Below are 14,529 nucleotides of genomic sequence, written 5' to 3' on the forward strand. Positions count from 1 at the left end.
TAAGAATGAAGGAGACTGCAAGAGACCATAAGACATTTTCATATCCATCACCACCTATCATCCCCATCCATAAATTTATCTAACAGTTTCTTAAAACGACTGATACTTTCAGCGCTCACTACATGGTTACTAAGCCTATTCCAGTCAATGGCCACCTAATTAGTAAACCAATTCTTGCCTATTTCCTTCTTAAATCTAAATGTCCAGTTTAGATCCATTACTGCGAGTCCTGCCCTGTTTTTTTAATATGATGAGCTTGTTTGCATCACCATTGTTAAATCCTTTGACTTACTATATCCGGTCACACAACTAATTTTCGTTTCTATATTCACAAGTAGGGTGGATGAACAAACTTCAGTTGCTGAAAAAATTATTTTATTGCTAATTGAGTCATATAAACAGTATCCATGCATATGGCGGAGTCTAAGAGAACACTATGATAACTCCTTGCTGGCGGCAGGGGAGTATTAGCATCCAAGACACAGAAAATATGGCAGTCGGATAACATAAATTCAGTGGAAAAATGACATACATCTTGCCAGCATGATAGCATACTAGTACAAAGCCTAAGGAGGGGTTTCATAAAATCTAGCTGAAATATCATTCTTTACCAGAATCGCTGTAATAGTCCTCGGACTTACACATAAAGCCATTCATCTGGCCAAGCACAGAATTCCTTTCTTTCTCCCATTTCAACTTTTCAAAATAGAAGGAATCCCTTTCATGTTGGAAAGAAATAATTTGAACCTCCCAGTTAGTCTTTTCTCGCAGGAAAGCTTCCTTTTCCCTTTCCAAAGCCATTTTCATCTCGTATAGCTTTACCTGCTCTGAAAGAATGCTTTCGGATTCATTCCCTATGTTCGCTTTCCAGTTCCTCCAGTCCTCTTGTGCCGAAAGCAGAAGAGGGGCAAAACTGGTCAGAGCGTCCAAATGCTGTTGCAATGCAGCCTTTTCAGACGTCAAATAATTCCTCTGATTAATCAAAAGTAATCTCTCTTCCTCCCACTTACCCTTTGCATAGAGGAGAGAATCCCTCTCTGCCGTCACAACTTCCAAACGACGTTGCAGTTCCTCAGCGAGGGAAAATGGTTTGTAATCCACGTATTCAAAAACCGCTGGATGCCCCGGCAGCGACGCTCCGGAGTAATTCTTGGCGGAATCAGGACCCATCTTCTGTGCCGCTGGAAACTCCTGAGGCCCGTCCGGGCTCGTACGCCCGGATGCAACGCCTGCTAACCCCTGAAAGGTTCCTGAACTTGTACTATCCGGTTGCTGTATCGCTGGGACATATGGAGACGCAGGAGCAATTTCCGGACTCGTGTTCTGCGGACTCTTTGCCGCTGGTAGGTGGGGTAGCTCCTGAATTGTCCCCGAACTTGTATTTTCCTCCCTACGTACCTCTGGCACACAGGGGAGCTCCTGAACAGCCCCCAGAGCTTCTGAACTTGACCCTTTTAGGTCCTGTACAGGCGATACACAGAACCCCTGGGCAGCCATGGCGTCTCCACTCTCCTCTTCTTGTTCTTCCGGGTTCTGTAGCTCCCGGGTCATCGCGGGACTGGCAGACCCCTGGAAGGAGTCCACCGGGGACCCAGGTTCCGGATCAGAGTTAAAAGGTACCTGTTTCTGTCCCCGGACTTCCTCCGGAGACGTGCGTTCGTGTTCCTGATTGCTGACTGCTTCTTGCTGAACTGTTACTGGTTGCATAAGATCCTGTTCTTCCTGAACTGTTACTGGTTGCACAAGATTCTGTTCTTCCTGAACTGTTACTGGTTGCATAAGATCCTGTTCTTCCTGAACTGTTACTGGTTGCACAAGATTCTGTTCTTCCTGAACTGTTACTGGTTGCATAAGATTCTGTTCTTCCTGAACTGTTGCTGGTTCCATAAGATCATGTTCTTCCTTAACTATTACTAGTTCGAAAAGCTCATGTTCTTCCTGAACTGTTACTTGTTCCATAAGCTTCTGTTCTTCCTGAACTTTTACTTGTTCCATAACCTCATGTTCTTCTTTAACTTTTACTTGTTCCATAAGCTTGACTTCTTCCTGGACTGTTACTTCTTCCATAAGCTTCTGTTCTTCCTGAACTGTTACTGGATCCAGAAGGTTGCGTTCTTGAACTGGACATGCGCGTTTACATTGCCTTTTCCTTCCTGGAGTCTCACGACTGCGCTGCCTTTTCTTTCCTTGCACAGCTGCTGGACCAGCGATCTCGTGCTCCTCTACCGAAAGAGAAACCTCCAGAAAATCCTGTGGTTCCTGTTTCACTGGACACGAGGAGTTCTGGTGACTACCCACTGATGAACGTTTGCGTTGCTTTCTCCTTACCCCTGTTGGACACCCACGACTCCGCCGTCCTTTCTTTCCTTGCACAGCTGTTGGGCCAGTGTCATCGTCTTCCTGTACTGAAAGAGAAACCTCAAGAAAAGCCTCAGGGTCATGTTCCAGTTTCACTGGACACAAAGAGTCCTGCTGACTGGCCACATTCGTGTGAGAAGGGGTTCCACAATTAGCGAAACTGGTAGGTTCATCCGGAAGCTCAAAGTCTTGCTCCTGCCTTACTGGTGAGGAAATCTCCAATTTAGGAGATACCAATCCCTCTTCATTCGCCTTATCAAGGGAAGATTTTCCTGGAAGAAAAAGAACAAATACTGTTAACATGCCTGAATTACGGGTTGATGAAGCACATAAGTCACATAAGAAATAACATTAATAATAACAAAAAAGACAAATAATAACGAAAGACTTAATATAAGAATACTAATAACAAAAAAGACAACAGTAATTACAACAAAGTCAATAACATATAGAACTCCTCCATTCCCTGCCACATGCGACCTCAAATACTTAGAACCGTCCACTTCCCCCCAGCCTCCCTCCATCAAGAAATCAAACTCGCTGCAGTCCTCTTCCCTTATATTTCTTATCACATTACTTCAACCTACATTTACCTTTCCAAACACTGTCATAAATCGCTTTAAACAGTTCGCTCGCAAATAACTAGATCACCTCCTACTTCTGTAGACTATATTGGCGACGATGGGAAAGAAAAATGTGAAAACAAAGATCATAAAAAAAGTGGAAACGAAAAAAATGCAATCAAGGCAAACACACACACAAACGTAACAATGCTATCTTATAGACTGGATACATAGCGGAAAGGTTGGATATTGTCTAATAACGATATCAGAACACGAATTTGTTATTACAGTGCATCGACAGAAATTGGCTTGGACGACTAGAACAGCCCTTGAGGTGGGGGTTGGAGGTGGTGGGGACCATAATACAAGAAATAAACGAACAAAAGCTAACGACCATTTAAAAAGTGATTATCCAAGCAAATAATGGAGATTTTCATTGGACGTGGGAACAAGAAAGGCGATTATCTAACCACATACAAGATGAAACTCCCCCGGACAGCAGTTCACGGATATAACAGACTTCATCAAACTTCACTATGCACGAAAACAATCACTTAACATTGATGACAGTCTAATAAAAGTGTAGGGAGTCAAATGTTGGGAGTGAATTGACTGGGGGTGCGAACAGACATAGACTCGAGAAAGGAAGAACTCTTAAATAAGACTTTTTAGTATCATTATCTCAAACGTGCTATTCGTCGGCCACATTGCTCACTGTCTGGGCCTCATTTCTCCATCTAAGTCTGAGGATTCTCGCTACCACAGGTTTCTGACCCTGAAAAGCGTCGCTGTTTCCATAGTAACGGTGGTATTCTTAAAAAAATATTTCCATATATAAATCTTTAAGAATACCACCGTAAATGCCCTCCCATCGTGACTGGGCTTTAATTCTAATACGAGGCTTTCTAAGTGCAGATCTATGCAGAGAATGGCCATGCATAAAATATTTTTTCTAGTTAATACACTTCCACACTGTGTACATGAAATCATTGCAACACAATAATATTCTTCCTTTATTGACAGCAATTACCCTCACGGGGGATGGAATGAGCCTACACATGCCCAATATGTGAGTTTATTTTAATCAACATTGTCTTGGATCACGTGTTGGACTCGTGATCGACAGCTATTACCATCCCAGATGAGAGCTCAGAACGTTCTATGTGTGCGTGCGCACGAGTATACGTGCGTAAAAAGATAAACAAAGACAAACAAACAAACAACCGCCGGGTTTGTTATTTGACTTGCGTAGCAATGAACCCTACCACCCATACACAGTACAAAACCAGTAAACGTCCATTTAGAAAGAAAACATTCACACAAATTTGTTAAAGAAATAGCAGATTTGGTGACAATAGAATTGAATGAGCGGTCTGCTAAAACACAAACAACCATTCAACATCGAATAAGACAATTACTTTGAAAACAGTGCATTGAATTAGAATTCACAGAATTGGCCATTACTATGTGACATGGACGGAACGTAGTCTCAATAAACTTTTAGTATTACATAAGAACTCACAAAGTACCACTTACGTGATCGGTCCGTCTGACGGTGGCGCCATATGGCCCTTCTAAGCGAGTCCACACTACCCAGCTTGGCCCTCGCTTCTTCATCCAAGTTTCCAAAGACACTTTCCATTACGTCCTTCGGACTTTCTTCTGACTGAATGGCTTTCTCCTTAAGAGCGACCCTCAGCCTGGCAATCTCCACTTCAAACGCGCTTCCATCATGACTGTGGCTGCCTATCAAAACGGGGTTTTCCAAGTTCAAATCTGTGTAGATAAATGCTCGACAGGGCGCTTTTCTCTGCTTGACACAGTCCCACCGAATTCTTTCGGTGTATACTCTCTTCTTGATGTACATGAAATTATCGTAGCACAGTTTGCTTCCTCCTCTGCTAGTGGGTATTACTTCCATGACTGTTTGCTCTCACGAAACTGTCGACAACACTTGACTACTGTACGTCACTTTCTGACAAAATAACAAGGAATGATGTGGGAAGACATGGACAAGCCAGACTTTATTTCGTACCTCGCCGAGTGTTTATGTCCCTTATTCTTGTTTAAGGTACAAGGTTATAGATTTTTATAGTCAAGATTATTTTTATGTTTTATAGATATAAACAGAAGGCTAAAAAAAATAAAAATAAAAAACTTTTCGACAGTGTCGCTGCTGCATTAGTGTAGACAACGTCCATCGCACTAATGACCGAATCAATGTTACTTGCTCGAGTTTTAGCTCTAAAAGGATTCTATAGTTAAGATTATTTTGTCTTTTATTCCAGTAATCGAGTTTATAAAAATAAACTATAGTTAACACTGGAAAAAATAGTGTTAAATTAATTATGTTTTCATGATGAATAGAATGTACTGTCCATCGAATGACACGGTAAAAGGAATAGTAGTCACGCAGCATAAGAATTATCTTAATTTGATTATACAAGACCCAACACTCTCCTTTGTTGTATATCAAGAATAAACTTATTGAATTGAATTGAATTGAAGACCTTAACAATCAGCAATGTCAATGGCAATAGGAAACTACATCGAATATTTACTTATGCAATAAAGTGGATGGGTTGTACGGAGAATGGGACAACTGACCCCAAGACAGAACCGTCGAAGAACTACTAAGAACCAACAATAGCATATAACAGCGTTTCTCAACCATGGTTTCCCGGAACCCTAAGGTTCCGCAAAAGGTCCCTAAGGGTTCCGCGAGAACAAGTGAGATAAGCTAATCCACTTTTTTATTGTTTTATTTAATTTCATTTACGTAATATAATTAAACACGCACGACATATTCTTAGTTATTGTAATAGTGTAATATAGACATCATCCTATCTAGCCTATTATTACGATGAAAATAAAATGTGAAAGATAGTTTTTTTTTTTTGCGCAGGGGTTCCTTGAGACATGCAATTTATTCCAAAGGTTACGCAAGGGTAAAAAAATTGAGAAACGCTGGCATAGAAGGTTGATATCGTTGTTTCCAATCATCTATTGAAGGTTGTCGTCCCAACGTATGGATATTCGGCAGAGGTGCCCGAAGGGATTTTTGTAGGCAGGGGCAAAATTAAAGATATTATACATATATGGTTAATGGTATAAGGTTATATCAAAACATTTCAAATTGGCCGCGTGGGCATATGTTTACATTGGTGTCCGGACATAATCCCTCCTGGACACAATCCCCCCGGACAAAATACCTCCGGACAATATCCCTCCTGGACAGAATCCCCCCAAGACAATACCCCCCCTGGACAGAATCCCTCCTTGAGTATATGTTTATTTATGTATTTCAATATATATTCTCATATGATATTTGTATATGTGAATATATGTTTATTTATGTATTTTATATATATATATATATATATATATATATATATGTGTGTGTGTGTGTGTGTGTGTGTGTGTGTGTGTGTGTGTGTGTGTGTGTGTGTGTGTGTGTGTGTGTGTGTGTGTGTGTGTGTGTGTGTGTGTGTGTGTGTTTGTAAGGTGTAGTAGTGAGGCAATAAACTGTTTTCATAAATGATTTATTCTAACAAATATATAAATGTCTGTAAAGTACGATGTTAATTACTTTGCATGTGGTGGTATATAATGGCAGAGCTGCTAATCTGAATAATGTGGGGGGATTTTGTCCAGCCCGCTCACTTTTGTGGAGGGATTCTGTCCAGGAGGGATATTATCCGGAGGTATTTTGTCCGGGGGATTTTGACCGGGAGGAATTATATCCCGGATCCGTTTACATTACAGGTGAAAAATGTAACCCCACATTTGTCAATCACGTGAAAATCACAATATTCGTATATTGCTGTCTTTTGATCTCCATTTTACCAGACTTAGTTCTGTGTACACATGTGCGTGTGTATGTTTACCTTCTACCATAATTAACTTGATATTCATATATGATTCCCACTTGGAATATGTCCCTATTTTCCAATTATCATGCTTAGATAGTCATGCATTGTCCCAGCTTGGGTTATATCACTTTCAAAATAAGTCTAGGTACTCATGCATCAACAATGAAAACTGTATTTCTTTACGTCTATTAGACATTTAGGCTTTCTCAAATTTATTCTGATGATCTCTTTTGTGTGTGTGCGCGCGCGCGCGTCCCACGAGGTATTATGAAGTACAATGAAGCTACATTTCTTGGTAAATATAAAAATAACTTGAAAAAATCTCTCATATTCTAAAATATTCAATTTGTAATATTTTTCAATAGAGCGGTGGGATCCTGTAGATACGATGGGATCGGATCCCGGAAAAAAGCCCCAGCGGAAAAAAGCCCCACGGAAAAAAGCCCCATCGGAAAAAAGCCCCACATAGGAAGATCCCTGGGTGGAAAGAAGCCCCACCGGAAAAAAGCCCCACCAGAAAAAAGCCCCCAATTTATAAATAATAATACTTATTATTAATAACAGAGAATTTCCTAAGTGGGTCTTTTTTCCGGTGGGGCTTTTTTCCTAGGCATTTCTGGGGCTTTTTATCCGTTGGGGCTTTTTTCCGGTGGGGCTTTCTTCCGAACCCCGATGGGGTCATGTAGATCTGGTGGAGTCCTGTAGATTCGGTAGATTTTTGTAGAGCCGGTAGTCCTATAGATCCGGTGGAATCCTGTAGAGCCGGTGGAATCATGTAAAGCTTATGGAATCTCTGTGACGAAATGTCGCATCTGCTGCATTATGACGAAATGTCGCATCTGCTGCAATATGACGAAATGTCGCATCTTCTGCATTATGACCAAATGTCGCATCTACCATTTTGTGACGAAATGTCTTGTAATCAAATGTCGTGTGGTCAAATGTCTTGTAATCAAATGTCGTGTGGTAAAATGTCTTGTAATCAAATGTCGTGTCGTCAAATGTCTTGTAATCAAATGTCGTGTGGTCAAATGTCTTGTAATCAAATGTCGTGTGGTCAAATGTCTTGTAATCAAATGTCGTGTGGTCAAATGTCTTGTAATCAAATGTCGTGTGGTCAAATGTCTTGTAATCAAATGTCGTGTGGTCAAATGTCTTGTAATCAAATGTCGTTTGGTCAAATGTCTTGTAATCAAATGTCGTGTGGTCAAATGCCTTGTAATCAAATGTGGTGTGGTCAAATGTCTTGTGACCATGAATCCAGGTAAAAAAAAAATGCCACAGGGAAAAAATAAGAGAAAACAGAATGAAATATGACCTTTTTAGTGCTGTTCCTGTGTTTGTCTCTAAGACAATAATTACCGATTGTATTAAGTATTGGGAGATTTTTACCAAATAAGATAATTAGTGGTTAGTATAATCCCGATTAGGATTCATTCAAATGAGATTTTTCCACGTGAAATAATAATTAGAAACATTTATAAATGGATAATAAGTTAATTTTCGTTACATTCTTTAATTGCATTTTGGGTCAGCAATTCAGTTGTATCAAACGAGACATTTTGTTATTTTCATTTATTTATCATTAATAAAAAAAATTCGCATTCGACCTAGTTATGGACCAAAAGGTCTTCTGTTAGCGTGAATAGTTTCATTATAAATCAGCGACAGTGAGCACCATCAAAGAAGAGGAATGTTCTGTCCTATTGTGCAACAGACTCCCAGGCCGACGCCCTCGCATCCAGGGAGTTGTTCAACTGTGGCAGTTTCTTCGTAGTACTGGGTGGAATACTGGTCTTCTTCGTCATCATAGTCGTCGACATCGTCATTGTCGTCATCATAGGCGTCGTCATCGTCATCGTCGTCATCTTCATCATCATCGTCATACTCGCCGTCGTCGTCATCATCGTCGTCGTCGTCGTCATCACCATCACCATCACCATCACCATCACCATCACCATCACCATCACCATCACCATCACCATCACCATCACCATCACCATCACCATCACCATCACCATCACCATCACCATCACCATCACCATCACCATCACCATCACCATCACCATCATTACAAAGGATTACAAAGGCGGAGCATGCCGACAGGAGACCTTTTGATCCATATCTAGGTCGGATGCGAAAAAAAATCATATTAATAATAAAATAATAAATAAAAACTATGATAATGTAAATAACAAATAAAAACTATGATAATGTAAATAACAAATAAAAATTATGATAATGTAAATAACAAATAAAAATTATGATAATGTAAATAACAAATAAAAATTATGATAATGTAAATAACAAATAAAAATTATGATAATGTAAATAACAAATAAAAATTATGATAATGTAAATAACAAATAAAAATTATGATAATGTAAATAACAAATAAAAATTATGATAATGTAAATAACAAATAAAAATTATGATAATGTAAATAACAAATAAAAACTATGATAATGTAAATAACAAATAAAAACTATGATAATGTAAATAATAAATAAAAACTATGATAATGTAAATAACAAATAAAAACTATGATAATGTAGATAACAAATAAAATACATAAATAAATGCATAGGTATAGTTAAATAATAAACAAACAGGTAAATAGTAAATAATAATAAATTGACATATAACTAATAATAAATGAAAATCAGACAGAAAATGATAACAAAACAAAAACAAATAATATAAGATAAATTAAAATCATTACAGCATCTTACTTAGGTATTTATCTAAATTATTCTTAAAGCTTCGAACTGAACTACATTGCACTACCTGTGCAGGAAGTTTATTCCATTCATTAACTACACGGTTGGCAAAGTTGTTTCTACCGACTTCCAAATTGAATCTATTTCCGGACAGTTTGAGACCATTGTTTCTTGTCTGATTCTCATTCAATGTAAAAATTTGGTCACTTTTGATGTTGTCAATTCCCTTTAGAAGTTTAAAGACCTGTATCAAGTCACCTCTTAGTCTACGCTTTTTTAGGGAAAGCAGATTCATGTGTTTTAGTCGATTTTCGTATGATTTATTTTTGATATTTGGAATCAGTTTTGTGGCTCGCCGTTGTACTTTTTCCAGTCTGTCAATGTCATCATCATCATCATCATCATCACATCATCATCATCATCATCATCATCATCATCATCATCATCATCATCATCATCATCATCATCACCACCACCACCACATCATCATCATCATCATCATCATCATCATCATCATCATCATCATCATCATCATCATCATCATCATCATCATCATCATCATCATCATCACATCATCATCATCATCATCACCACCACCACCACCACCATCATCATCATCATCATCATCATCATCATCATCATCATCATCATCATCATCATCATCATCATCATCATCATCATCATCATCATCATCATCATCATCATCATCACCACCACCACCACCACCACCATCATCATCATCATCATCATCATCATCATCATCATCATCATCATCATCATCATCATCATCATCATCATCATCATCATCATCATCATCATCATCATCATCATCATCATCATCACCATCACCACCACCACCACCAACATCATCATCATCATCATCATCATCATCATCATCATCATCATCATCATCATCATCATCATCATCATCATCATCATCATCACCACCACCATCATCATCATCATCATCATCATCATCATCATCATCATCATCATCATCATCATCATCATCATCATCATCATCATCATCATCATCATCATGTAATTTCATGATATATGAATACTGTTGACAAGATGTGCAAGTAATTTATTGCCGGTTGATAACTGATTTCTCTTTTTTTATATAACTTTACCCGTGGTACTTAAATGGGTTGTTATTGACTTTAATGTTTTTGTCTGATTTCCTGGTTTTCTTTCATATAAAAAGAATTAACTCCCACCCAAAATGGTGATATTTCTTACCAATGACTTCATCACAGGATACAAAGAACACGGATCGCGGATCTGCATATGGATACTACGGATCCGGGACATAATCCCTCCCGGACATAATCCCCCCGGACAAAATACCTCCGGACAATATCCCCCCTGGACAGAATCCCTCCACAAAAGTGAGCGGGCTGGACAAAATCCCCCCACATTATTCAGATTAGCAGCTCTCCCATTATATATCATCACATTCAAAGCAATTAACATTTTACCTTACCTTACCGAGGTGCTAATGAATACAGTACAGACATTTATATATGTTTGAATAAATCATTTATGAAAAAAGTTTTTTGCTTCACTATTACGCCTTACAAACATATGAAAATATCATATATATTAAAATACATAAATAAACATGTACTCACATATACAGTCAAATGTTATATGAGAATATATACATTGATATATAAATACATTAATATATTAAAATACACAAATAAACATATACTGTAGGAGGGATTCTGTCCAGGGGGGATATTGTCTTGGGGGGATTCTGTCCAGGATGGATATTGTCCGGAGGGATTTTATCCGGGGGGGATTGTGTCCAGGAGGGATTATGTCCGGACACCGGATACTACTTATATCTTTCCTGTACAAAAAAATATATATAGGCACTAGAAATGTATTGATATTGATGAATCCTTCCCCATCCTAGTGCAGTAGACTTACTCGCTAACGACTTTTCAGATTATAGTGTTTATCTAGAATTGCATGTTTGTGAAAACCTAAATACCAAGTCTCACTGTTATGGACCAAAAGGTCTCCTGTCGGCATGCTCCTCCTTTCCAATCCTTCGTAAAACACCTGAAATTGAATTATTTGCTTATATTTTTTTTACATACAAGTTCCCTCAAAACATATACAAATTCCCAAGGTTGAATAGAAAAACAAATCACTGAAATAAAAGTACTCGAATATGATCCGATGTTTTCAAGTCACCCCCCTTAACAGAATTCTTTGTCTGCGAATGACATTTGGCATAAGTAAGAACGAGCCAACGACTCAGCAGATGCTTCTCAGGAAGCTACGGCTACAGGGGAAGAAATCATGAAGGATACTGACCCTAATGGCGGAGTTTTTACCTAAATCCCTATGCCAGTGACCTAAATGCTTATGTCTAGACATAACCTCGACATTATGGAGAGCCGATTTATTTAAAATCTCCACCATTTTGAATATTTATGTCGAGAGTTTGGATCTTTTATAAACTCGGCCCCAGGCGCCTTTGGAAGGAATCCACCACTTCTACCCGGCTCAAGCAAATCTACAGGACTCCATGGGATCTACAGGATTCAACCGGATCTACAGAATTCCATCGGATCTACAATCCACCACTGGGTCTACAGAACTCCACCACCGGAAGGACAAGACTCCACCATTCTTTTGACAAAATGTCACACTTTGCTTATTTTAGAAATTGAGATTTTTTTTAATGTCACTCCATAATGCCCCATGGGTGATAAACAATTTTCTCTGGTGTTATTTTTCACATATATGCACACGCACACACACACACACACACACACACACACACACACACACACACACACACACACACACACACACACACACACACACACACACACACACACACACACACACACACACACACACACACACACACACACTCACTCACAAGAGGTCAAGAGAACAAATTGAGAAAGCCCAAATGTCCGGAAGAGTTCCGCGACATAAGTTCACAAGACAAAATCTCGCACCCTTAATAAAATAAAATAAAAATAAATTTAAAAAACGACAAAAGCTCACAAGTCAAACTCTCTGTGTTGTTTCATCTGGACATTTCCTATTTGGTAGCCCTTTTTTTTTGTAACTAATGGACACTTCCCATTTGGACACTTTCAAAAAATTGTGCTAAATACAAATATTATAATTGATAAGGGTTTATTAATTTTTATTACAATTGTGTATAATTACTAGTGTTGCTATGATGAGTGATTATGACCTAGAATGCTACATTTTCATATTTATATAATATGAATCTGTGCAGGGGTGTCGGACGTTTGGGCCATGGGCTAATGCAGATAGGACTTTTGGGCCATGGACCAATGCAGATAGGACTTTTGGACCATGGGACAAAAAATAGAAAATAAATTATATAATGAACAATTTTTTTTTTATTCTATACCATATTTACACACACATACACACACACACACACACACACACACACACACACACACACACACACACACACACACACACACACACACACACACACACACACACACACACACACACACACACACACACACACACACACACACACACACACACACACACACACACACACACACACACACACACACGCACACACACACACACACACACACACACACACATATTTGCTCCAGATGAATGGGGGAAGTAAAGATGACGATCCGCTCATTTGCCTCTGGCTCGTTGTCAAAGTGGAGGTTGGAGGCCCAGTAACCGGTGATCTCCAGCTCGGGAAGACTCTGGGGATTCTTAGGTCGTTGTGCAGCTCGGGTGCGACGGAAGCCTCCTTGTTGGTGTCGGACCTATGCATACGTGCCTTGGCCTCCTCCGACAGTGCTGCGCGATCTTTTGATTTCAAAAGTCCATCACTCATTTGGAATATGCTGTTTCCGTATGGTCACCGAATCTCATTAAAGACATTAACAGACTGGAAAAAGTACAACGGCGAGCCACAAAACTGATTCCAAATATCAAAAATAAATCATACGAAAATCGACTAAAACATATGAATCTGTTTTTCCTAAAAAAAGCGTAGACTCAGAGGTGACTTGATACAGGTCTTTAAAATTCTAAAGGGAATTGACAACATCAAAAGTGACCAAATTTTTACATTGAATGAGAATCAGACAAGAAACAATGGTCTCAAACTGTCCGGAAATAGATTCAATTTGGAAGTAGGTAGAAACAACTTTGCCAACCGTGTAGTTAATGAATGGAATAAACTTCCTGCACAGGTAGTGCAATGTACAGTAGTTCAGTTCGAAGCTTTAAGAATCATTTAGATAAATACCTAAGTAAGATGCTGTAATGATTATAATTTATCTTATATTATTTGTTTTTGTTTTGTTATCATTTGTCTGTCTGATTTTCATTTATTATTAGTTATATGTCAATTTATTATTAGTCATATCTCAATTTATTATTATTTACTATTTACCTGTTTTTTTATTATTTAACTATACCTATGCATTTATTTATGTATTTTATTTGTTATCTACATTAACATAGTTTTTATTTATTATTCTATTATCAATATGATTTTTTTCGCATCTGACCTAGATATGGATCAAAATGTCTCCTGTCGGCATGCTCCGCCTTTGTAATCCTTTGAAGGGGGGCGGTCGTTGGTGCTGGCAACCCTCCTTTTCATAGCCTAGCGAGCTGTCTCCATTTGGCATCCTACAGTCTCAGAAAAGTGGTTATGCGCCGAGGGAGTTGCAGGTTCAGTGAGACTTTTGGTGGGGAGAAGGGCACTTGAAGGAGGATGACCGCTTGACACATTGCCCAACGATCTCATCCACTGACTCGGCAAAATGCTTCTTGGTGTACACGAAGCCATCAAGAACGATCTTCTGACCACCTCGTTTGGATGTGATGACCTCAATCTCAGTTGACATAGTTGAGTAGCTCAGTGAAACTAATATGACATCTGACATCCCATGTTCATATACATAACTTTCCAAGGTGTAATATGCTTAACACATGTTGAGTAGATCTGGAGGTGTGATA

At 38.8% G+C, this 14,529-nt stretch overlaps 1 protein-coding gene across 1 annotated transcript; it reads right to left on the minus strand.

Moving 5' to 3' along the window:
- Positions 1-600: 600 nt before the first annotated feature.
- LOC143021403 (uncharacterized) lies at positions 601-4,911 on the minus strand. The gene is made up of 2 exons (XM_076178838.1): positions 4,458-4,911; positions 601-2,630 (listed from the first exon to the last, which is right to left on the minus strand). The coding sequence occupies exons 1-2, from the start codon at positions 4,840-4,842 to the stop codon at positions 601-603; spliced, it is 2,415 nt and encodes an 804-aa protein (XP_076034953.1). The 5' UTR covers positions 4,843-4,911.
- Positions 4,912-14,529: the final 9,618 nt, after the last annotated feature.

This window comes from Oratosquilla oratoria, chromosome 42 (genome assembly GCF_046742065.1).
Source record: "Oratosquilla oratoria isolate Oo_2021 chromosome 42, ASM4674206v1, whole genome shotgun sequence".
Lineage (NCBI taxonomy): Eukaryota > Metazoa > Arthropoda > Malacostraca > Stomatopoda > Squillidae > Oratosquilla > Oratosquilla oratoria.